The sequence below is a fragment of the Atractosteus spatula genome, chromosome 6 (assembly GCF_055471065.1).
Source record: "Atractosteus spatula isolate fAtrSpa1 chromosome 6, fAtrSpa1.hap1, whole genome shotgun sequence".
Taxonomy (NCBI): domain Eukaryota; kingdom Metazoa; phylum Chordata; class Actinopteri; order Semionotiformes; family Lepisosteidae; genus Atractosteus; species Atractosteus spatula.
Window position 1 is genome coordinate 20,444,787 of NC_142711.1, and position 25,254 is coordinate 20,470,040.

Below are 25,254 nucleotides of genomic sequence, written 5' to 3' on the forward strand. Positions count from 1 at the left end.
TACCATCTAAAGCCGTCTTTTAGTGTTTTTGAGAATTATATATATATAATGGATTTTAATGGTATCTTGAGAAGAAATGGAACTATAGGAATGTTAAAAGGTTAATTTACAGCAGTCTGCTTCATACAAACATTTGCAGACCACTGATTTATTAACTCTAACGGGAAATGAAGGTGACAGATTACACGCTTTTGCTTCTATTTCTGCAGTTAATTAGCCCCCCAAAACTCCCGAGTTTGCTTCATTTGTCTGGATAAAGCTGCTTGATGGCGGTTTTTAAAAGCACAATTTCCCTTGGTTATTTTATCGTCACTGTTAATTGTGTAAGTGTGCAGAAGAAGAAAAAAACAGGAGCATTCCTGCACATAGCAATGGCAATATGCATCGATTAGAGAGGTTAGAAATGAGGGAGGTTAAGAAGAAATGTCACGGCTAGCTCTACAAAATCCACACAAACGACACAACAAGACGTGTGTGAGACATGCTACTCTCAGAGACAGCTAGGTGTTTTTAGACTTACTGTTTTCCTGCACCCTGGCCACAAAGCCTGTGAGAGGTATCTGTGGAGTCAGCTGAGGCATAGGGGGAGGGGGTGGCGCGATAGACACTGGAAGCAGTGACATAAACAGAGGCAGAGACAGGGCAGGGATAAGACAGGAGGAAACAAACAAGCAGATATCAGTCATGGGGAATCAAGGCGTACACAGGTGAGGTTGAGATACAGGTGCTCCTTCTAACCAACGCCACGGAGCTGGCATGTTGGATTTGTACAAAGAACCGACGTCCTCTGGCTCATGAATTCCTGAGGTCCGCCCAGGGCGGTACTTTCCTCTGTTTGAGTATTACTGTTCCCCCACCGTTTTCCTCCCCACTGACAGTCTCCCATTTCCCAGGCAGCAAGATGAGGGTCACTTGTGTTTCACCATCGAGGGCAGACCCTCTTGTGTAATAATCTCATGTGAGCCGGACACTCAGGACAGAGCGTACAGTCCAAGGAAGTTTAACTGGTCAAAAGACAAATGGGCACACCTGCTGTGTGCACCCTGACTAATTAATTGATTGAGTGAGAAGTGGGCATGCACAATTATAAAAAAGTAATTGAAGTTCTTACAAGAAAATCCATCCATCGTCTAAACACTTCATCAAGTTTAGGAGGGGGGCCAGAGCCTATCCTGGCAAGCAATGGGAGCAAGGCAGGGTACACCTTGGATAGGATGCCAGTCCACTGCAAGGCACACACACAGATACGGACACAGACGCACACACTTGGCCAATTTTACCAAGAAGCCAATTAACATGCCTGTATGTTTTTGCACTGTGGGAAGAAACCAGAGCACACAGAGGAAACCCATGTGAACACAGGGAGAACATACAAACTCCACACAGACAGCACCCCAGGCCCAGAACTGAACCCAGGGCCCCAAGACTGTGAGGCAGCAATGCTCACCACTGCGCCACCTTGCTGCTCTCTTACAGCAGCTTAAAGGTTACAAATGAGAGGGGAAGATTCAGCCCTTCTGGGCTCTTTGGTTGCTAGTAGCTCATTGATCCTAAAGATCTCATCTAGTCGTTTCCTGAAGAAGGGACTGCAGCAACAAGGCTGTGTAGCTTGTTCTATGCTCCCACAACCCTTTGTGTAAAGAGTGCCTCCTGTTCCATCTTAAATGTACTTCCCCGGAGTTTCCTCTTGATCCACATTTTACTTTCTATTCTGTAATCCACGGACTTTATCAATGCCTTTGAGGATTTTGAATATTTGAATCTGGCCTTCTCAGTCTTCTTTTTTGAAAGATGAAAATCATTGCTTTAACCCCAGGAATGTGTCTGGTTGCTCCTGTCCAGATTGATTTAGTAATGTGGAGCAATATTTCAAACAAGGCTTCACACGAGTGCAACGTACCCTTTTAACATCCCTCGACACTAACATTGTGAGCTTTTTGTTTTGTTTAGGTTTCCCCACTTTGTCGAGATGTACATTTGTCAAACGCTTTTTTTAATAAACAGCTTCTTTAAGCTCCGTTTTTAATTAAATCATAAACAAAATGATGGTTTCTGCGTTTGCTACCTACATGTAACACACTGAACCGCTCTGTATTAAATGACATCTTCCAGGTGTTTGCCCAGGCTTGAATTTGGTCTTTTTGAACTTCCTTAGCAGTTTGTACAACGTTTGTTGGTTCACCCAAAATAAATCGGGAACATAAGGAGAAAGAATTCACTTTAAGAAGTATTGTAGCAATAAAAGAACAATGAAGAATGAAGTGTCTCAAAGATAAAAACAAGTAACACAGGCTGATCTAGCAGTTCGCCCAGGTGTTTCCTGAGGACAAAACTGTCTTTACTTTGCCCGAGGTATGCTGTCTGTTTGAATATTAGCACAGAGGAAAGGTGTAACAGGTACTAAAAGCACTTAAAATAAGATGCCAGGGCCTACTGACAGTCTTCTAATTACACCTAAAGAAACCAGAGCTATATATATTCATTAGCCATTAACAACCAAATGGAAAATTGTTAATGACAAAACACAAAGGGTATTAAAAGTAAACCAGTAATTATACATGAACACATCTTACTTTTATTACATGCAAGTTTATGGAAACAATTAGAATTAGAGGATCATCAACTAGAGGGTTTAGAAAATAGAGGTCTGGCTTAACTTAAAATTGAACTGAACAAGACACTGCACAAATCTATACAGAACATATGAGATCGCATATTTCAATTTTCAGAAGTGTTTTAATACTGTACCTCATAAAAGTAATACATTACAGGGTGTAAGCATTCAAGATATACATGTATTTAGACTAAGAGGTAATGGACGGGAAAGGGGGCACAAATAATGGTAAGTGTGGGTGATAGACTTAGAGTACCACCTCAGGGAACTATACTAGAGCCTTCACAATTTATCATAATGATTTAGATTCTGGTACCATTACAGAACTATTTAAGTCCACAGACAATACCAGCCTGTGGTAGTTCACCTACTTTGGAATTGTCTGCAAATCATTAAAATGAGAACAATGTATGAAGAAAAAGTGTGTCTAAGCTTAAGGAGCAAAGACTGCACAAGCCGTAAAAGAGCACATTCCAGACCAGGCAAACATCCATGGACTTAAATGTAAGTGTAGGGTGCTTTGCTTGTTTTTGCAACCTGAATACAAACGCAAAATGGCAAACACTGACATTTAAAAGGCTAATTCTGAGAAAATACTTAGGTGTTTACGTATACACTTGTATGAAGACATTTTTATCTTTTAGGCAGTGTGGGGAAACAAACAAAATTTTCCATATCTTTCCAAGTCACAGCTCACACTGATGACTGAATGTCATGATCATGAAGACTGAGGAACTTTCAAAACCAGCCAAGGATAAGCTGGTAGAGAAGCACAGATTAACCTTCTCCTACAGGAGGATTTTAAAGTGGGTGATTATCAGTAGAGAAACGGATTTTCTTAATAAATATTCACTACTTTTAAGCACTGCACAGCATTTATGACTGATGTTAAGAAGAGATGTTTACACCATAATCTATAGATGTAGCTAAGAGCCCCAGAGAACTTCAATGGTGTGACAACTCCCATACCTGTCACTTCATTTCCTCTAACTCTGGAAATCAGAGTTATCATGACTCTTCTGCGAGCTACATTTTCTGCTACCGTTGCAAAGCTAAAGAGCCCTCAATTTTCTAAAAATTCAATAAAACGTTCTCTCATCTATTGTAACTGCACATACAGACGTACTGAGAAAAAAATATTTACATACTTAGAAAGTAAAACTTTATAAACAAAGGTCTAGTATGTCTGACTAAATATAGATGGATGTTTCGGAAACTGTGCTACATTAAATAGTAAAATTTTAAAGCAGGCCTGGAAAATGTACCCTATTTACACATGTATTTCAGCTGCCAAAATGCTCAAATAAACTGAAGAGAAGGCTGAATTTAACAGCCATTTAACACTTAAGAATAAACTTCACAACAGTGAAAGCTTCTTTACAGACTCAACTGGCAGCAGAAAAGGCAATGCATAAATGCCATTACTTGGAGTGGTGATACTGTCTGTAATAGATCTCGCTGCCTGTCCAAGACATCCAGAGATGATGAAGGCTATGATTGCTACTGCAGTTCTTCTGTAAAAAGTCTCTCCTTACAGTATATACAAAGGCCTCCAGTAGACAGCTAAGATTCTGCAGCAGCACTGCACAACCCAACAAACCGGGAGAAGGTGAGGTGCTGTGCACTGAGATAAAGCTATTTTGACAGTCAACAATGGTGGCACTCTGTGTGACATGCACTAGGCAGGGCTTACAGAAGTGAGAAACTGAAAGCTTCTTTTCCATGTACAGCTCATAACGTGTGCAATGTGTGAATTCCCCCCCCATCAAACACAGCATCTGAAAATCCAAAAAAGTGATCACAAACAATAAAAAAAAGGCAATAGGAAACTGAAACCGGTGCTCCCTGTGCACATTGCTGTAAAAAGTGAGGAAAAGCCAGAGAGAGAGAGAGAGAGAAAAGCCAAGATCCTTACTTGAGTTCTGAGGGTAAGCAGGCCCGCCGTTAACGTGGGGCTGCACAGAAAACTGAGATGTGACGGAAGGAGTTCGCCTGTAGCCCCCGGAAGAGACAGAAGAGGTTGTAGAATTGTGCCGAGAGATCTGCCGGGTTATTGTGCCGAACTGAGAGCCAGGGACCGGTCCGGAACCTGGTCCTGGAGCGGTGGCGGAGGCGGCGGCTGCGGCTGCTGCTGCTGCTGCTGCTGCTAGCGTTGAGAGAGGAAACCCAAAGAGGGGAAAATGAGCGATACCCAGTCACCGACAGGGCCCGGCTCCCCCTGCTGCTGGAACAGGGTTATTACAACCCAGGGGGAAGAGAGGAAAAGCAGCAAGCAATCTGATTAAGGACAACAAAAATGCAGAAATTGTACACATCAAAACAATGATCGTCTTGTTATAAAACAACAAATGCTGTATTGAGTCCACAGTGGTAACAGACCAGCCACGTTTACAGTCACGTTTTCTCAATGGATCAGACACCCGCTCGTAAACTAGGCAGTTGAACTGTATGCATGCATTTCTGTACGAGATCACTGCAGCAAAACACGCACGAACTTGCAATTGGCGTGGACTTTCTGGCCGAATACAGGCAAATGGCACATGAAGAAAATCTCAACATGCCGTTTAGAAGGAAAAATAGAGCTGGATGGGTAAGGTCTCATTTGTATCTTAGCTGGAAATCTCAGAAAGTAAGTCAAGACATCAATATTGTATTTACTTCTGTATTTAACACTGTGCCTTTAGCATGTGTTGTTAACTTCTCACAGTTTTAAGTGGTAAAAATGGTCCATGCACTAAAGGTCTTATTTCCAACAGAAATGCTCATGTAATGGATGGCACTCTTTCTGAAAACAGTATAGACCTTATAAAAGCCAGTCATTTCCTCAAACTCGTGAGCAAAGCTTTTGTTCCAAACAAGAAATTACTTTTCACTGCAATGCCTCATTGTAGACGTTATTCCGATTTTTACACCAGATAAAATCGTTGCATTACTCTGTTCTAGGATTTCCTGAACTCGTACTTCAGTGGTGCTGTTCCTTGGCAACAAAATGTTTATATTACACATCTTGGTAAACATTCAAAATCAAATAAGGAGTCTTCTTTAAAAAAAAAAATCCCCATTATAAGATAATGGCCAAAGAGCTTACACAAGTTGTCACAGAATGTTTGAAATGGAAACTTTCAGAATTAATTCACCATTAAAAACTTAATCTATATTAGAAAACAGTATTAAAGCAGCTGCTCTAGGACTGAAGAACATCAATGCTGCGACTCCAGCACATTCACTAAAATCTACAGTATTCTTAAACACTTATTTTCCCATTACAGAAATACCATTTTCAATCATTAAAAGCAAGAATTAATGATCTAGAAAGTAAACAGAAAAGATTAAGATAGAATCAGATGTACTCAAAATGTGACATCTCTGAACATTCACAAGCATAATTGCACATTCACTGTGGGGAAAAAAATCAATTGTCCACTTAGACGGTTATTTCAAATAAGCCATTTACAAAATTCTCTAAGAAGATTGTGACCCAGAATGCTGAACTTAAAGGAAAAAAGCACTTTGAACCGACATCCTGTAAAAAAAAGCATTCAAGCCTTTAATACAACACCAGCACCTCCCCATCCTCATTTTATGTGTTGATTAAAGAGCTCACATAAGCCCCATGAGCTTGTACAAACACTATTACCTGCTGATTTTAATCACCATTTTTCAATTGAAAAACGTTCTTGTTCAATGTTTAATGTTGTAGAATTCCTAAAAAACAGTCTTCTTAAAAAAACTTAAGATACCACTTGTTCCCAACTCTGATCCTAGGAGATTGTGGCTTCTTCTTGTTGCTACGTCTACATTTTTAACCACAGGCAACGCAATTTCAATTTTCAATTTTCGCCAGGATTCATCACACGCAGGCGAGTTGGCTGGAAAGTAAAACCAACAAGATGGAAGCAAAAGAACTTATCGTTATCGCCTCTGTCCGTTCATCATAAAGTGCCTTTAAAGAGCTTTTTGTCTTAAATAAGGGTGCAAATTATTTAACAAGGAAGGCGTGCTCCAAATCCTTGATTCACCCTTTGGAACAGAATCCAGCAGAAAGTGGGCCCACCAGGATCAGGGCTTCTGTATGTTGATGTGCTCTGTGTGGCCAGCACGTCACCTCAGCTGAAGTGCAGTACAAACCACACAATACTACAAGGGAAACGCAAAATCTACTGCATCATAATAACAGGCGCAGCTCTTCTTACAATAAGATTTTGGGACTTCTCATGAATGTTACTATTACCGTTGTGGAGCCTGAAGAGAGGACTTTTTGTAAAAAGCACCCCGTTTCTTGCCTTCTGTCTTTCTGGGCACACACTGTGGCTGAGAGAGCGCGCAGGGGAGCCTGATCACCGCTGTGTGCTGTCAGTCCTCCACGCCCTCGAATAAGCAAAACAAGTAGCTCCCGCGGGGGGGGAGAGGGAATGTGAACACGGGACCCCTCGAGGGCTGGACCAGCTTAGAAGGGGGGGGGGAGGGGAGGGGTTTGGGCACCCTCCCAGTGTCGCCACCCCATGTTCCAGCCCGACGCTAATGTGCACGCTCGGTCCTTACAGCTGTTCACTCCCCTCCTCTCCGATATCCAGCTCCTGCAGTAAACCTGCTGAAGCCAGGTCCTAGTGCCATAACAGTCACACGCTATATTAAAGAGCCATCACCATCTACAGCACAGAAACATTCTAACCTGTACTGCAGTGGATTTGCTTTTCCCAGGCAGCAGTTAACTGCAGTTTGCTCTTCAACAGTTAACGGCCACACGGAGCTCTTCGTCTTAGGAAAGCTGCCTTAGAAGGTTTTGCAGAATTAATTCACCATTAAAAACTTCATCTATATTGGAAACCAGCATTAAGGCAGCTGATCTATAGGTAACAAGCTCATAGGGTTTATAAAAGCAATTTGATGCACTCTGAAGCAATTATTTTTTAAATCTTCATATACCTCCCACCAACTGGACAACTTGTATCAATTTTGGAAATAAGTCTAATTAGTCATTGAAAGAAAATAAATAGAAATATTGTGAAAACAGCCTGAACATTGTATCGGATTCATTGGCACTTTCCCCGAGCACCGTCGAACTTTCCCATAACCTTTTTTAGCCTCTTTTGGCTCAATATATTTAAAAAAAAAATCAGTCATTTCAAACACATTTACAGTTCAAGCATCATGGCAAGTGGATGTTAAAAACAAAATCTGTTTTTGCATTCCTCGTCAACAAAAATCTTTTGTTCTGAGTTCACGAGTACAGATTTAAAAGCGACAGTGGAGGAAAAAAAAAATGGAACGCCACAAATCTTCTGGAAGATTCAGAGGATTTCAATCTTTCTGGAAAAGTATGAAAAGCAGAAGAAGTCTATAATGGCTGTCAAAATTAGGTTTTATATTTAGAAGGATTTAGATTTGTTGGCACAATACATAAAATTCCTGAAAGCAACCCAGGACTAGGTCCATAGTGTGGGGGGCAGATTACACACTATTTTCAGAGAACTGAAGCCTTTCAGATCCCTAAAGGAAAGAACCTAAAATGTTTCATTATCAAGACAGCAGTGGAGTTCAGAAAAATAACTTGAAAAACAAATTGGTCTCCAAACAGATTTTGCTGTCCAGAAAGTTTCATTTCAAGCTGCTGTTCTTTTGCCCCCTTTTATGTCAGGGCAGAACAGGGCAGCCTTGCGTTTCCACACTGGTGAAACGCCGAAGTTTGGAAGTAACGTTGCGACCTTCATTTATTATTATCCAACACGGCATGAAGGTCTGAACCCTATTTGAAAAGACACATTAGAGACTTCTTCGAAGCACTTCGGATTGATCGACTCGATTGAACCACCGCCACCGCAGCATCACCCCAGCACCTGCACCCACTGGAAAGCAAGGGCCTGTTAGACGAGCCAGGCAGTGGAGTGGAGTGATTATCCAGCGAAGCCCACCAGCACAATGTGGGGGGGGAGTGTCTCACCTATTGCTGGTGCTGTCCCAGGGAGCGGAGGAGGAGGAGGGGGAGGAGGTGGTGGTGCTCCGGGGGGAGCCAACATTGAGGTTACTGAAACAACCAGGACAGCATCCATGTCAGGACATGTACAAAACACTTGCTCAGGCACGCCAACAGCAAAAACAAGAAGCGGTCATTAGCAGGACTCTGCCAGCCTTCACACGTCAAAAAGGACAACTAAACGTGATTCGCAAAACAAAAAAACAACGGCAAACCGCTTTTATGAGGTTGGCATCAAAACAATGCTGTTTTGATTTGAAGAGGGCTTTTTACACCCTAATACAAGAATTCGTTTCTCTCCAACTTTTATGAATACTTGAATCCTCACGCCCAAGGGAAAATACAAACCACAAAGCTAATATTTCCTGAATCACCTTAACAACTGTTACTATGGCGACTTGCTGCCCTAAAAGATTCCTTCCTCTTGCACCCTTTTCTGCTTTCCGTGCCCTGGCCTCATCCTGCCAGCAGCCGAAGAAGTAGAAATGTTACTGCCCCTTGCTGCTCTCGCTACATTTTGTTTTCATTAAAAGCACATGATTTTTTTTTTTTGCAATATTCACGCAGCACCTTAGGATGTGGTAGGGGCACAACGCAGTCATGAGGTCATTTGCCTTTCCCACCTCAACATCATGAGCAGGAGAAACCTGCGCAAAAGCAAACCTGTCAATACATGCCGCGGACGTTAAAAAAAATAATCATTGCAGAACAGCTACCCCGCAGCCTTTTGTGGCGGTAACTCTCGCACTGATCAAAAGAAAAATCTGTAACAGTGAGCTGTTTAGGGCGAATGGCTGGCGGAGTCGCAGAGCTGCAAGAACATAAATAACAAGGCCCCCTGCAAAACTGTGTGATGCTTCATCCAGCCTTTCCATTTCTCATGGGCACTCCCCCTTGCTCGCTGAAAGGTTAGCTCCCTGAAGCGATTTATTAAATGTGAAAAGGTAGAAAAGACCCCTTGTTAAATATGGGCTTTGTCCTTTCACCAGGCCCTTTCGACAGCTTCAGTATTTACTTAATTGTGGTCATTTGGTCCGATGCCTAATTGGTGATTTTCCTGCTGGATGCAAGTGCAGAATAAATCAGCTGTGCCACTATTATGATAATGCAATTGGTTAAAATGAATCGCATTTTAAAAGTTCACTCTGATGTACGGCATCTTTCATAAGAAGCCTTTTGTTACTGTAGCCTTCACATCAGGAACTGCATTAGCAAATTTCCACAAACTACGGCTGCGGACAAAGACCCCGTGTTTGCGCAGCACATTGGAAGACGAAAGACCAGAAAGCAGGGGTCTCCAACCCTTCTCCTGGGCTATTTCTAAAGACCTGGACTGACTCCATCGCTAGTTTTTTTTTAGAAGAGAGCAATTTAGAGATCATTTGTGACAAAAAAACTGAAGACCACCTAGACCTCAAGGAGCTTAATTGACCAAATTTCCTGCTTAATTGAGTTACAGTTCACAAGTGTTCATCTATACAATAGTTTTATGAGACACTCTGAAATGCCTAACAGCTATAAAACTAACTGGACTGAGGCTCTCAGGGAACAGAAGACCCCTGCCATACAGCAATTCCTTTACAGCCTAGCATAGCACCACTGAAAGAGCTTAACCTACACCGGAAACAACTGTACTAACTTGTACTTAACCTACAGTACCGCTTTGAAAAGCCTGAAAATCGTACAAAGAAGCAGAGGCAGAAAAAATTTTCATCACTATAAACCCCACATTCACCAATATATTTGCATTCTTGATGAGACCATTGTCTCTGCAGTGCAGCAATATCAAAAACAACTCAAATTAAACCCCCCCCCAATAATTGAACACTCATACACTGTCCAAACAGTTAATAAGGAGGACAAACACACTAAAAAGACAACCTCTAGAGCAGTGTCTGTGATAAGATTATTAAACAGGGGGTAACAGCATGTTCAAGGGTGCCAAGATATTAGAAAACCCGGTAAAAGTACCAAGAGGAACCGAAGACTCTTACAATAATTTAAAAATGAGTGATTGTACAGGTGTTCTGAAACCCAGTGCTCAATATGCAAGAAATCCATATTGATTTGTGGCAATGCATACACACTGGCCGGCTGAACAACCTACACTCTAGTAAAAATAATATCTATTATCAGACATATTGGGCTGTGGTTACACCCAGGAATACCTCCTCATTTGCATCTATAGCATACTAGAACTTGGAAAAAGTTACATGCTCAAAGCTGTAAAGTTACCAAATCAATTAATTATACTGAAAAGTAATGGCCAATATTTTTTCTCCCATCCTCTTGGTAAACATTTTTCCAGACTTTTAAACAGTACTGTTTATATAGCATTGATACATTTACAAAGTCTCCGACTTCAGTAAAACAAACACCGAAGTATATTGAAATAACATACCAGTTTGCTAAGGATTACATTAAAATAAAAACTGGACAAGTCTGTTCACTTATAATTACCAATCACATGGCTGCAAGAGGAGACCCCAGTGACTTGAAAAGAGGGATAATTGTGCGTTTGGCAGGAACTTCAGTGACCAAGACAACGCAATTTGCTGATGTTCCATGAGCAATGGTGACTCCAGGATTGCGATATCTGTGCATTAACTTGACGTCCAAGACAACACAGGTGAGCAACTGCAGATTAAATCAACAGAAAATTCCAATCTGGGGTGTGAGCAGGCCATTTCATCAAAAACGATTGGCCAAGAACTCCATATTGAGGGATCCCATTTGTGGATTGCGGTGCACAAACTGCCCTTCAGTCCTGGCCATGTAAGTTAGAGAGACCAGTGGTGCAAAGAGCACAGGCAGTGGAGGTTAGTGGAGTACCCAGCAGTGGAGACGTGTGACCTGATCAGATGAATCCTCTTTCACCACGTTCTCGAGAAACGGACAAGTGGACATGTGGCACCATCCTCTAGACTTCTTCAGCCCTCAGTGCCTGGTTCCCACAGTGAAGGGGTCTGGTGTCCCTTTACTGTTAAGGGATGCATCGTCCTTGCATGGCTCAGGATCACTCATCCTTCCTCTTAGAAGGCCAGGTCAGTGCTAATCCCTGCTTAATGGTACTGGTGACCATCTTCACCCCACGCTGCAGTAGCTCTCTCCTGCTGGGAGCAGGGTCTTCCAGGATGACAATGTCTCCAACCACAGAGTACATGTGGCTGCCCAGAGGTTTGTTGGGCACGATGTGACCCACGTTCGGCTTCAGTTCTCGAGGAAGAACAGTCCGCCTCTCTCCTGCAGAACTCCAGGTGCTGGTCCACTCTATGCCATAGCATACACAGGCTGTACTGGCAACACTGTGAAGTGACTTTGGTGTTCCCATTTTATTATCCCCTACCTGTAGCTGGGGCAAAAGCTGTACAACACTAAAATGTGTAGATGATGCTAGACGGATGTGAAATACTTGTAGAATTGTGTGAAAAGGCAAAAGCTAGAATTTTCTAGCTTTTGGTTATTTTCATTATTACCAAAATCCCCTACATTTTAAGCTGAAAGCAGATCAGATCATGTCTCCATCCTCAACACTACTTAACAAAGAAATGTAAAAAGCTTATTTAAGCACATAGCAAATACATAGCAGGGAAGGGACTGAGGACATTGTGTCAGCACTCCTAAGCACCTCAAACCCACGCTCAAATAGCAATGATTAACCCTCCATCACTGGACAATCTATATCGAGCAATGAAGAAAATGTAAAAAAGTTGGAGTTATTTAATCCAGTCATTGTGCGTTATCTGTCCCGCAATGCAAGCAGGGTGAGGTTTGAATGCGGAGCAGGCGCAGGCCTTACCGGGTCCCAGTGTGGGTGGGGAGGGTGTAGGCACGGCGATGGGAATGCCAATACTGCTGCTGCCGCTGTTCTCCCGGCTCCCACTCCCACCGCTGCTACCACTGCACAGGGAACACAAACAGTCACACACCGAGGCCCCGGACCCCACAAGGAACAGACACACACACACACACACACACACAGAGCTCCTGGACCCCACAGGGACACACACACTGAGCCGCCGGACCCCACAGGGAACAGACACGCAGAGACACACACACACACTGAGCCGCCGGACCCCACAGGGACACACACACAGAGCTCCTGGACCCCACAGGGAACAGACACACAAACACAATGAGCCGCCCTGGACCCCACAGGGGGACACAGACACTGAGCTCCTGGACCCCACAGGAACAGACACCCAGTGACACATGCAAAGTGCTCCTGTACCCCACAAGGAACAGACACGCAGTCGCAGTCGCAGTCTCTCACACACACACACACACACACACGCCATTCACGTTGGTATTACTAGAGTATATTTTAGCTTTGAAATAAATTATACAGTAAAGTTATGCAGTACATAAGAGCTCATAATTTCCACATTGGGGGATGAGCCCTAGTCTCATCTTTTATCCAAACCTATTTAAAGAGAGAATTATTTTGTTTACATACAAGTTTTGGGATCTATTTCTAGAGCTGGGTTTGCAGGACCAGTATGGATGAAGTAGCTTGCTCAAGAGCACAGCACACCCCAACTGGGATTTGAACCCACAACCACTGTCAGGTCCCCTGCGTTCTAACCACTACTCTACACTGCCACCTCAGTATACACTACAATAGTTTAAATGCAGTCCTGTGTTAGAATGGCATCTGCTCTATTACTAAAATGGAAAACAATTTATTCATGAAATTTTTAAATTCAGAATTAATTTATTAATATATTAATATTAATTCAGAAACCCAGAGATGAGATTAGGTCACCATGAGTTGCAAACCTCTCTCATAATTCAAACTACCAGCTACCACTGGTGCTCTACTAATACAGAGGAGAGAGCTCCCTGACAGTGAATTTGGCCAACAGCTGATAAATCCCAGAAAACTGCAAGTTTGGAAACATGATGAACAGCTACAATATGAGCAATTTGGTTAATAGCTACTGACTTAAGCTCTCTTATTAGACTTTGCCTAGGAGAAACCTAACATAGGACCTACTGTGGGCTATCATGACCACACTGGACAGCAAAAAAGCTGTATTAATCATCTGGGACACTAAAAAAAAGTTTTTAACACACTACCCAGAAAGAAGATCTTCTACAGACTTCAGCAAACATATTTGCCAAGGTATTCATTCAAATTTCAGCAGTGAGATCACTTTATAGCATGGCAGGCAAAACTGCTAAGAGGGTTCATACAGTTCCTAAAAACAACACCTTGTACTGAAGAGACTGTTCTCTATGACTCAAGTATTTTCTAAAAGCAATTGAAACAATTACAGGAAATTATTGTTGTGTGTGATATTAATCACACCCATCCTTAGAGACTTTGTGCTCTCCGCCTCATTGCTACATCTGCCCACCCACCTGTGGTTCGTGGACCCCTGCTGGTCCACAAGGGTAGTGCAGATGGTCAGCAGGGAACAAAAACAATGATCATCGTGAAATCAGGGCAGCACAGTTAGCGTTACTGCCTCACAATGCCGAGGCCCTGAGTTCACCTCAGGATCTGGGGTGCTATCTGCATGGAGTTTGTATGTTCTCCTCGTATTTGTGTGGATTTCCTCTGGGTGTTCCAGTTTCCTCCCACAGTCCAAAGACAAAGTGGAAGTTAATTGGCTTCTGGTTCCAGGGGTGAGTGGGTCTGTGTCTGTGTGTGCCCTGTGATGTACTGATGACCCATCCAGGGTGTGCCCTGCCTTGCGCCTACTACTTGTCAGGAGAGGCTCCGGCTCCCCTGTGACCCTGAAATGTAATAATGGGCAGCAAATGGATGGACCGATGAAGGGCATGTGTACCTAGCATGCATCATATTTTAATTTGCATTACTGGTGATGTAATTTGCTTGCCAAACATCCTTATGTAATGAAGAAGCAGTTGAATCCAAGTTCAGGAGGAAAACATACGTAAAGAGTTATCCCTGCATTTCCAATCATTTTTACCTGGCCAGCTTTCGGCAGTAGTGAAGAAACCCAATTACCTGTGAGTTCTTGGTCTCTGGTTGAGCGACGCTGTTCTTCCAGGGCTGTGCTGACTGCCCAGCCTGGCTGGGCTTGTCATGTAGTCATTGGGAACAGTGGGAGGCTTGACAGGCTCCAGGGTTTTGTAGGGCGTGTTTCGTCTGGCAAAGACATAAAATAAGAGTTATCATACAGAAATTTTGATTATATAATAAAAAAAAGAATAACATAGAAAAAGTATTAAGAACTGAACACATTATAATCCAGAACTGAACCATGGCAGTGAAGTAGAGACACCCAAACACCTTGTCTTAAAAATGAAGTTAAACCCTAAAATGGAAGTTTTCACCCTCCATCAGAGCCCACAACAGAATGAACACCTGCGAAAGCCTCCGCCTACTACCTACACATCCAGGATATACACACCTGCCTCGTGCAAGACTGAGTATCAGATTTACAAACAAAAGACTAAAATGCATTTGAGGAAGAGTTTCAAACACATATTAGGTCGCTATTAGCAATTTAGTGCCAGCATTTCATCTAGCAATTTCTTGCTTCAAAAACATGACCAGGAGGAGCCTGTGCCAGATGCCCATATACTTGTGTGAAATGCACTTTGTGTTCACCAGTTCATGTTTTATATTCCATTCTCAAGCCCACGAGGCTGGCTGTGTCAGTGTCTCAGATTGACTTGAATCAAGTTCCCCTTGAAGCCTTCAGTCCCACTACCAAAAACATTTCAGTTTTATCAGTGTAGGCCATTCCTCCGAGTGTGCACATGTACAAGGACACCCAAATGGCAAAGCGGCTCTTCCAAAACCAGAGCTTTCAGGTTTGTTTTTGTGTGCTGTAGCTTGCAATGGGGTGGACCGTTCTCTTGCATCACTCCGCAATCTACATTTACCTAAACGTTAATAACGTTCCCTTATGTGTCACATGACTATGGCAGTAAACTAAGTAGCCCTGGAAAACATCAGCCACATTCATATAAAAATATAAAACACGCCCCACGCTTACCCCAGAGTCCCTCGCCCTGACATCGGGGGGCTAGGGGGCTTCTGTGTTGGTGGATTGGTCCTCGATAGTGTTCCTCCCCGAGCTGGCTGGTTGTTCCCGTGCTGCAGAGCAAACGGTTCAGAAGAAAACTCAGGGGACATGACCGACTCAAAAAAAAAAAAATCAAGAGTCAAGCTTGATTACAGGTTTAAGCCAAGCAGCGTTTCCCAGATACAAATTCATGACCTGATGCACTTCCTTCTCAGAACGGTTTTGATATAACTGAAAAGCTGTACACGTTACACGTGTTAACCTTTTCCACTATGGTGGTGTCAGGTCACCCAGAAAAGGTGTGTAGAACCTCCAACTGTGATAAAGATATGACACAGCTAAATTTACCTTAGAAAAGCCTTGTTAGACCCAAGTCTCAAGATTAAAATACATTGTACTGCTCACCTGAGACAGAATTCCCACTGCAATCAGATCCTTCATTCTCATAACCATTATTTTTATTAAATCAATCCGTCATTTATATGGAAATAAGCTTCTCACCATGTGTGCTTTTATGGAAATGTCTTCTGTCAATGATTTTTGCCAGGAAACAAAAAAAGCACTTTGATCAGAATCAACACTAACACCGTGCAGACTGAATTACTGTCCAAAGCACTCTAGGCATGTAGTGTAAAAGAAACTGCAGTTCATCAAAATCCCCAAATGCTTTAGTGTCTCTCTCCCCTCTGCAGTTTCTTAGCATGCACAATCAATATTCACAACAGGATACACCGAAACTTTTCACTTTTAAAATCCATTTATCTGGGAAACCCATAGAAAATACAGATAAGCAAAATGGCCAGTTCAATCTTGGAATGAAGCACTATGTGGACGGTTAACGGGTTTAATGTCAACATATCTGGGAAGATACATTGAGACATTATGACTACGATGGTTCTACTGTACCTATCGACGTACAAAGCGGTTATGAAAAATGGGAGGCGAGGTTTTGTAAGTTCCAGCAGCCTATAAATAATACATTGAGGCACTACGGGTCAGGTGAGAAACAGCTCTTACCTTGGCTTTTAGCCACTTAACGTGGGCAGAAAAGGAAAGAAAAAGAAAGCACATGTCAGAAACGCCACAGCCGAGTTAAAAAAAGAGCCCTGAGCTCCACACATCAGCCTCCACAGCAATGGCAAAAAAAGATGATATCTCATTCGCAAAAATCAGAGATTAAAAACATAATACAAGTACACACTTATGGGCTTAAATGCTTTTGTTTGTAAATAAAACCTTTATAATTCAAGGGGTTATCTATCTTTAGCTATAAGTTTAATTTCCTTTAGTTTTTGCCATGGTTGTGTAGTACTACACATATTACGCAATATCTACTCATACTAATTGTGTCTGACAAGACTGATGTGATACTGTGAGGAACTCTACAGGAAAGACTTAGCAGGCCCTCAATTTTTAATAAAGAAAAACAGCCATGTAGATTGTGTGGGTAAATGTATGTAACCATTCAGAAAAATCACTATTACTCAGTAACACCATTGTAATAAAACTTGATCAAAAACTTTGAATTTTTTTACATTTCCTTTATGATTGGAAAATAATCACAATAGTAAATCAAGCCTCAGATTCCTGTTAGTTGTGACTGAAACGAGCACACTGCTGGATGATGTGCAAACGTCAAATTATGAATTTTTAATAATCTCATGTGGCCAGCATGAGTCCATCGTATTTCATGGAACAGATAACAGATTTTAGACCACTCACCACTGTCAACGTGACAGAGTGGTTTTAAGTCAATGTGAAATCTAGACCTTAATAGGATGTGAGAATAGTGCTCAACTTAAAATAGCACTTGCATGCACAAGATAAATAAAACGTGGCACAATTAGCACTCAAACTAATTTTCAGTAGAACACTGCTCCAAGTCCTGGAAGGTTATGGAATCTGCTGGTTTTCATTACAGATGAGCACCTATAAGCCCAACTACTACTTTAGTGAGCTCATTAATTGTATAATTGAGCCTCTCCTCAGCTCTCAGAAGAGATTCAAGGCTGCAGATCATGAGGCACAGCTTTGTGTACACCTAATTTATATACAGGCATGCGTGTAATAGTGACTTTATGAAGTGCCTCCTTATACCCCTGATCAACTAGTCAGGATTTTCTGAACTTCTTTCACTGCAGCAAAATATAAAGGCCACATCTTAAACCAAATCCGTCAGCTCTATATAGGTAAGACAGAAAGAAAACACTGTGACAGCACGAAAAAAAAAAATCGGGAATGATTGTGCACTGCTATTCAATGACGGTATCCCAACTCTGCAAACTGTTTTTGCTCAAACTGGATGCTCATGCCCCAGGATGAAATTTGCATTTGTTTCCTGTTTTACCTTGCATTTCAAATTAAAGCGCACACACATCACAATCTTGAGTCTGCGCTTTCACCCGCTCTTGCCCGTGGCTGATGTTCCAGAGTTCCCTGTTGACATCACCTTAGACATGTTGCTCATGAAACATCAGCTTCAGCAAGGTGAGCTTTCTTGGTCAGTGAAGCAGGTTAAACACTTCCCAACAATCACCCCTCTTTCAAAGCTAGCAAGGTCTCTTCTTATAGCCATGCAAACCAGTTCTAGGCAACAGGGCCAGGTGAGCATTTTTATAATGACCCTAAGCAGGCTGGGTTATTTGCCTAACACATGAGCTACACCTTTTTTGGAAGTCCATGCGCCCTTCGGATGAGACGTAAAACCGAGGTCCTGACGCCCTCTAGCGATTAAAAATCCCAGGGCATTTCTCGAAAGGAGTAGGGGTGTTACCACAGCATCCTGACTAAATTTCCCGTTCGCCTTTATCAATCATGGCCTCCTAATAATCCCCATCTCTGAACTGGCTACATCACTCTGCTCTCCTCCCCACTGAGAGCTGGTGTGTGGGGAGTGTGCTGGCACACTCTGGCTGCCATCACATCATCCAGGTGGGGCTGCACACTGGTGGTGGTGGAGGGGATCCCCATTACCTGTAAAGCGCTATATAAGCATAAGAAATTATTTTTACTGGTGTCCCTAACGGTGTAGGCGAAGGTATTATCCATTTTGTGTTCAGTCAGTACATCATGTTTTACCTCGCATTTGAATAATGATTTTACAAAGATAGCGTGTAGTAATGGAGCCAGAAAACATTGATGTTCAGTTTTTTTGTGCAACTTTCATGTAGTTAACTATTGCATAGAAGCAAAATCTTAAAATGTGTCTGCGCTTTGTAAATGTGCGCTTCGTGGGAAGGCGACGCGACAGATGTTTTATCTGAAGGGCAAGTCAACGCCACAGCTTTAAGATGACAGATCCAGCTTCTCACCTAGAGATGGGCAGAATGAGAAGGGCACCAGAAACTACGTCAAGAGGAAGCTCCAGGTAAATCATTGTAATAAACAATGATAAGTAAGGTCATTTGTGAGAAAAACCATAATACTGACACTTTCGAGGTAGGAGGAAAAAAACCTCAGGCACCTTCAGCATGCTGTACTGCTGTTACTTCATTTTCTTACTCAAGGCACAAGGTGCAACTCTGGCTTAATTCTGGCGTTTGTAGATTTCACAGGCCAGAACCTGGGCCCCAGTGAACGGGCACTGCCCTAAGGCGCCAGACAAGCAGCCGACTGAGCCGTCCTGGTCAGCCCATGACATCTGCTTGCAGCGGCTCCCACCTCCCCTTCACTTCCCCCCAACAATTCACCTGCAGCCTCGCTTACAGGGCAGGCCAACACGTGAGGGGGGGGGGGGGGGGGGGACTCTATTTACTGGAACTGCATTTATTATTTATGGGCTTTAGCATTTCCTTTTCATTCAGGAGCAGAAGCTGCTTCACTGGAATGCTGGGCTTACTTTTTTTATACGCTTAGGAATACATTGCAAAACAGACAATCCACCCAGACACCACCACCCTGCATCTAGCATCGCTGGGCGGAGGCAGTTACGATGCATTTCCTTCTAGTTGTTGTGAAAGTGGAACATTACCGTTTGACTTTCCGACTCCAATCGCACCAACGGAACATTAACCCCTCTAACACGTGGGATTCTCGTCCTCCATAACCCATAGAAACTTAAAGAGCTAAAACAACTCAATTTAGAATAAGATAGTCTAACAAATCAACTGTTAATACTGATGTTATTAAAAACAACAATATTCTCGGGCTGTTGAATGGATTAAGCATATGTGATAATAAAGAAACACTTCACAGTACTGGATGGGATTGTGCCAAAATCATTTTGTTTATATAGGTGGCTCTATTAAATGGAATAGAACTGTCAGAAAATTTGACTTGCACTAAAGAAAACAATAATTAAATCACAATTTTTCCGGGACTGCTAAAGCCAACAGGAAAATGCAATGGAGCATCATTGAAGAGCCACACCTTCTGATAAACACTGAGAAAATGGCTCTTTGTTACAAAATGAGTAATGCTTAACGTTTTACTTTTGATTCCTAAAACATTCTAGCTCAAAAATGAGTTAAGGTTTGGCAAACATTTGAATTATTTTGACTTATACCATATAACAGACTGTGGCATTTAATATTCTCCAAAAGTATGGTTTAAGACCAAATGCTAAACTGTTTCTGAAGCAGTTCGCATTGAGCTGACAAATGGTAGCTGTGACCTAATACAAGAAACCACTTCACGGTCTTGTCAATAATTGGCACAGGACGGCAAAGAATTAGCACAGGATGAGGAATTCTACTTTCATTTACTTCTGTGACAGCTTATTCTTGATGAAAAGGAAGTTAACCCAGTATTTCTGACTAATCGATCAGATAATTATTTGAAACCATAGTAAAAAAGGCTTGTAAAAGCAATTGCTTCCAACTAGGAAATCGTTTTCATCTCAGATAATTTAACATAATCCATCCACTAACCATCCATCTACCCACTCCTTCCTGGGCCTTTACCAGGAAGAAAGGGGCACGAGGCAGGGTACACCTTGGGGACACACACGCCTAGGGCCAGTATTCCCACACGCCAGTATGTTTTTGGTCTAAGGGAGGAACTTCGAGCACCCCGAGGAAAAGCGTGCGACCACAGGAAGAACATACAAACTACATACAGACGGCACTCCAGGTCTGGAACTGAACCCAGGGCCACAGCTGCGCAAGGCAACAGTGCTAACCACTGTGTCACCGTGAAAGCCTACTGTGAAATAATTTAGATGACATTTTAACTGGCCGTGATTTAGCCAGATATAGAAAGCACAAACTTGGCTTGTTTTAAATGACTGCGAACATACCCACAGGACTCATCTTCTGTCCCCAATGGTGCGTCAATTACATGGGAAGCACTCCTTATACGATAGAAACTTCAATGCCAAGACCAAAAAAACCCAAGCTGACTGCCCAGCTGACAGGTTTAAAGCTCAAATTCTTGATCCCACCAAGTACATTTCCAATGAATTAAAATGCACACGACAACCAAATGTTTAGCACCGCTGCAACTAAACTTTTTAAAGAATCAGAAAAGCAGAAAGGTCTTATTTTTACGAGGTTAAGGAGATCGACTGACTGAGAGCGAACATTGAATAACTCAAAGCACTGAAGTGGGGATCCCGAGTGGTTCAGCCAGTAAAAGTGCTCGCCCGGGTGCAGGTGCGGCTCTGTGACCCCGGGTCCGAACTGGGTCACGTCACTAGCCGACATCGAGTGGGTTTCCCCAGCAGCGGCGTGTGACTGGCTGAATGCTGCCGAGGTTAGGGGAGGGATCGCTCGGGTACGGCCTGGCGACACAGCCAGCCCCGTGCCTCTTTGGGTGCCCGTGGGCACGTGGTGTGCACACCCCCTCCCTCCCATCGCCACCACGCCTCCGGGACGGGACTGTGGCGTCTGCGATGGGCTTGAAGATGGATGGCTCAGAGGGGTTTGCCTATATTTCCCCATCCCCCCCCACTAATACTTGACACCCCTCACTTGGGTCCTGAAATCACCACAGCCGTCTCGCCTGTTGCCTGTACACAACTTCTTCACCTGCAGGATAGGCTTTTATCATCACGTCAGACCTGGAAAACAGCCTTTATGATTTGTGGGTAACTAAATGCAAGCTGGCAGGACCGCTTTTAGCCTGCATTTACATTGTTTATCATTCCCCAAAATGACAATGCCAAGCAATAAACTGGAACATAATTCAATCTGTCTGACAACAATCTGATTCTGTGATTAATGGCCATATTGAGCACAGGGCACAGTTCAGTGAATTGAGGGATCGTTCTGATGTTATTAGAGCCAGTCTTATTCCCAGAGGTAACCCTGCATGGGTACATAATCATGCAGAAAGTACTCTGCCACCAGAACTTTCCCCTGAAAGTTTGCTACAAGAACAAATGAAGACATGCAAGAAATAAATAATGGATGGGAAATCAGCATAGAGCTTTAACCATTATTTTTTAATCACGATTTCAATTAAAAATAGCAGTGAAACTTTCCTCTAAGTGAGCATAAAGTCCAAACTCTAGAATTAAAAGGCCTTAAGAGGTGAAGTGTAAGAGTCAAACGAGAAAAGCTTGCACCAGTGGTGTCAAACCATTTTTATGCCACTAGCCAATAAGCACCAGATACTGTACGTATGGGCAGGTTGGACGCCTGCAGACAGAAGATGGAGAGATGGGACACCTGAAGCAAGATCTTACCTTCACACCATGGCCCACGTCATCCAGCACTGTGTAATCTATTGGTTTCCGAATATACCTCACCGGCCTCTCCATGTTGGCGGGTGCAATGATTTTGTGAGTTCGCGACGTGTTCTTGTTAGTAGTCAAGATGCCAATCTCTCGCCGGGCCACCTTCTCTTTGTGAATGTCCACAGTCTAAGACAAAGGGAAACGTCTGTGAGCACAGTGCAGAAACAGTGGGGGGGGGGGGTGGAGAGCTTTATTCAATTACTCTCGACATAATTAAAATCAAAAAGCCGCGATCTGCACAGCAAAGTCTTTAACACCACTACAGCGCTAATGTGCATAAACAGCATAAATGACAAAACATAATGCTTGGCAAATTTGCTTAATGACCCTTCTAAAGGTGAAAAAAAAATGAAGTTTTTATAGTCAGCCCTATTTCAGTGGGAAAAAGATGAAGGATTTCACATTAAAATAAAATAATACTCGGTTGCCAGCATTAACCCATTAAGAACACTTTTACAGCCAATGCTGAAATGAAGCAAGTGAGAAGAAAGCTGACGTGTTCCAGAAAGTTGATATGCAGATCTTTGCAGATCCTGGATCTCCAGACTGTTCCGAGATTTGAGTGCATCTTTTGTTCTAACCAAAATGTACAGAAGTAACACTTTTCAACTCCCGATAGAACCAAAACCCCACCAAAGACAAATAACTAGACAGCTAACAAGAATCCCTCTTAACAAAAAATAAAAAAATAAAACCTACAGGGTAATACCTTACAATAAAGTTATTGTATAAGAAGCCAGTTTTGTTTGCTTACGTGAGGCAAATTTTCATCAGTTTCAGTGATTTCCCCCCCCCATTAACTAAAGATGGCTCTGTGGCCTTTAAAGGATTTAAATGTCGTGGAAAGAAAAACCTTCTGCCTGCCTCCCCGAATTAAAGCGTTCTGCGTCCAGACAGGACTCTGGTAACCTGCAGTCCCAACATGCTGCTGAGCAGTGCTGGGGCCTGACTGCGTGAAGAGGAGAGACCGCAGCCTCGACACCCTGTGAGGGAAAAGCAGACCCAACATATTTGTGATCACCTGTGTGTAGAGACCGGGAACAGATGCCTCTCTCAGGTGATTAAAGAAATGTGTACACAGAGGCCTGGTGGTTTAACACCATACTTTGGCAAATGATCCACAGACATCTGTCCACAGCAAATGGCACCTTTGTGTTAGCCTTTTCTTGTGAAAGAACCCAAGCCTGGGACTCAAATTCCAGGATATGTTAGATTTGACAGACGGTTTACCTTAAGACAACACAGATGGTTTTAAAATATTTTAGTAGAAAATGAATAAATAGCTTAGGGATCAAAAAGACCATTGAAAATATACGAAAAAAATGTAGCAACTGAGGCAAGGAAAAGCCCCTAAAATGACATGGACTTTTAGTTTCCATGTTCATGAAACTGCATTCCAACACCTGGGAAAACAGATGTGAAAAACAAATATCACAAAAGCACCCGAAAGAAATGTTATTGTGATATTTTAAAAGATTGCAAAAATGAAAAACATGTAACACTGAGCCGAGTTTCAAGAAACCCTAGCAAGGTCATTACGCAAAAACAGAATTTATCTGAAGTTCTTGCTTTAACAAAGTTCCCCACCAACATTGTAAATAATCCTGTAATTCCCTGTTGCCAAGTTACTGTTAAAAAACACAGCAACCAAGAAAGGGCTGTTTAAATTTTCCGTTGTTCCTAAAGTCAGGTTTGACTGTTCAATGATAGCCTTTGAAATGACTTGGCACGCTGCGGACCAGTTTTGTGAGCTCAAATAGAAACATTTTAATATTCTCTTCCTTTGCTTTCAGCTAACAAAATTAGGGCCAACGTATAATTGTGTACGTAGTGAAGTCACTCTTCATTAAAAAGGATCAGAGTCTCCGTCTGCTCTAAATATACACACGCAAAGACCATCTCATTAATGTATTGAAAAACTAAAAAAAAGAAGCTTTAGAAGTGCATTTGAAAAAATAAAAAGACCAACTGAAATGCACTTAGCAAACAAAAAGAAACTGAAGCTTATCTGTTGCTATTTGTGGAGTCCCCATTTCTGTGTGTGTGGTTTCCTACAGCTATTGCTCTCAAAAGGCAGACCATGACATGAGCAAGAAGTACAAATTTGGAGAACATCTGATGCGCTCTTGTCACATGAGCAATGGCAGTGCAGTTATGCCAGCATTAACTTAAGGCAAGAAGGCGCCGTTCTCTTTATTAGTGGGTTATACTGGCTTTTTAGTGTTTTGTTCGATTTTCACCATAAGTGACTTTCGATGGGGGGCTGTATCACCTCATCGTCTTAACCCAATCAGCTCACTCTAGTGGGCAAGATAGTGCATCTGCAACAAAGTCACTGGAGTGCATCAAGGACAGTGAATACTTCATCAATACCCAAAGGCTTTGTTTACAAACATGCATGCAGAAATAGCGATAAGTTTTGCTTTGAGGCTTATTATAATAAACCCATGCACAACTACAAGACTGACCATTCATTATCTGGCCTGTTTTTATGTAACTTTACGGCTTTCCTTGAAGCAGTACCTCCATATAAAAGTTAAGAGAAAGGATGAAAGAATAAGGGCACTCCATCAGAACTGCAGTTTCACATTTTCACTTGTAGGTGTTACTTCACTCGTACATAAGTGGCACTAGGAACAAACGAAGACGCATCCTTCTTCACCTGCAAAGAGGAGCATGCCATTTCCCACGAATCCTGACTGAAGGCAGAATTTATCAAAGACCGAACATGAAGGCAGTATGGAAGGTTGTATACGAAATGGGTAGATGGGGAAATTGTTTAAAATAAAAAAAAGCTTTGGTTGATGATTAAATCAACCAAGTTTCAATCGGTCAGGGGAGAGGTGCATGCAAACATTTTTAAGTGGTTTCAAATACACACAGGTCAGGTCACCATCAGGAAGACAATTTTTGTCGGAAATGTCCTGGTGAATCTGCCCTGCTGCACCTGACAAGTGTGAAGTTTCAAACGTGGAAGCCTGAACAT

The 25,254-nt window shown here is 42.5% G+C and overlaps 1 protein-coding gene across 11 annotated transcripts in view; it reads right to left on the reverse strand.

Moving 5' to 3' along the window:
* abi1a (abl interactor 1a) overlaps positions 1 to 25,254 on the reverse strand; it is a 57,396-nt gene that overhangs the window by 4,293 nt on the left and 27,849 nt on the right. Inside the window, exons 3-10 of one of the 11 annotated variants that reach the window (XM_088919726.1) lie at positions 22,218 to 22,394; positions 16,610 to 16,624; positions 15,563 to 15,663; positions 14,566 to 14,706; positions 12,388 to 12,488; positions 8,556 to 8,639; positions 4,530 to 4,760; positions 521 to 607 (exon numbers count right to left, since the gene is read on the reverse strand). In XM_088919726.1, the coding sequence (XP_088775852.1) occupies positions 521 to 607; positions 4,530 to 4,760; positions 8,556 to 8,639; positions 12,388 to 12,488; positions 14,566 to 14,706; positions 15,563 to 15,663; positions 16,610 to 16,624; positions 22,218 to 22,394 (937 nt within the window). The remainder of the gene's footprint in view (positions 1 to 520; positions 608 to 4,529; positions 4,761 to 8,555; positions 8,640 to 12,387; positions 12,489 to 14,565; positions 14,707 to 15,562; positions 15,664 to 16,609; positions 16,625 to 22,217; positions 22,395 to 25,254) is intronic. The other 10 variants (XM_088919727.1, XM_088919728.1, XM_088919729.1 and 7 more) reach the window with 10 other exon arrangements.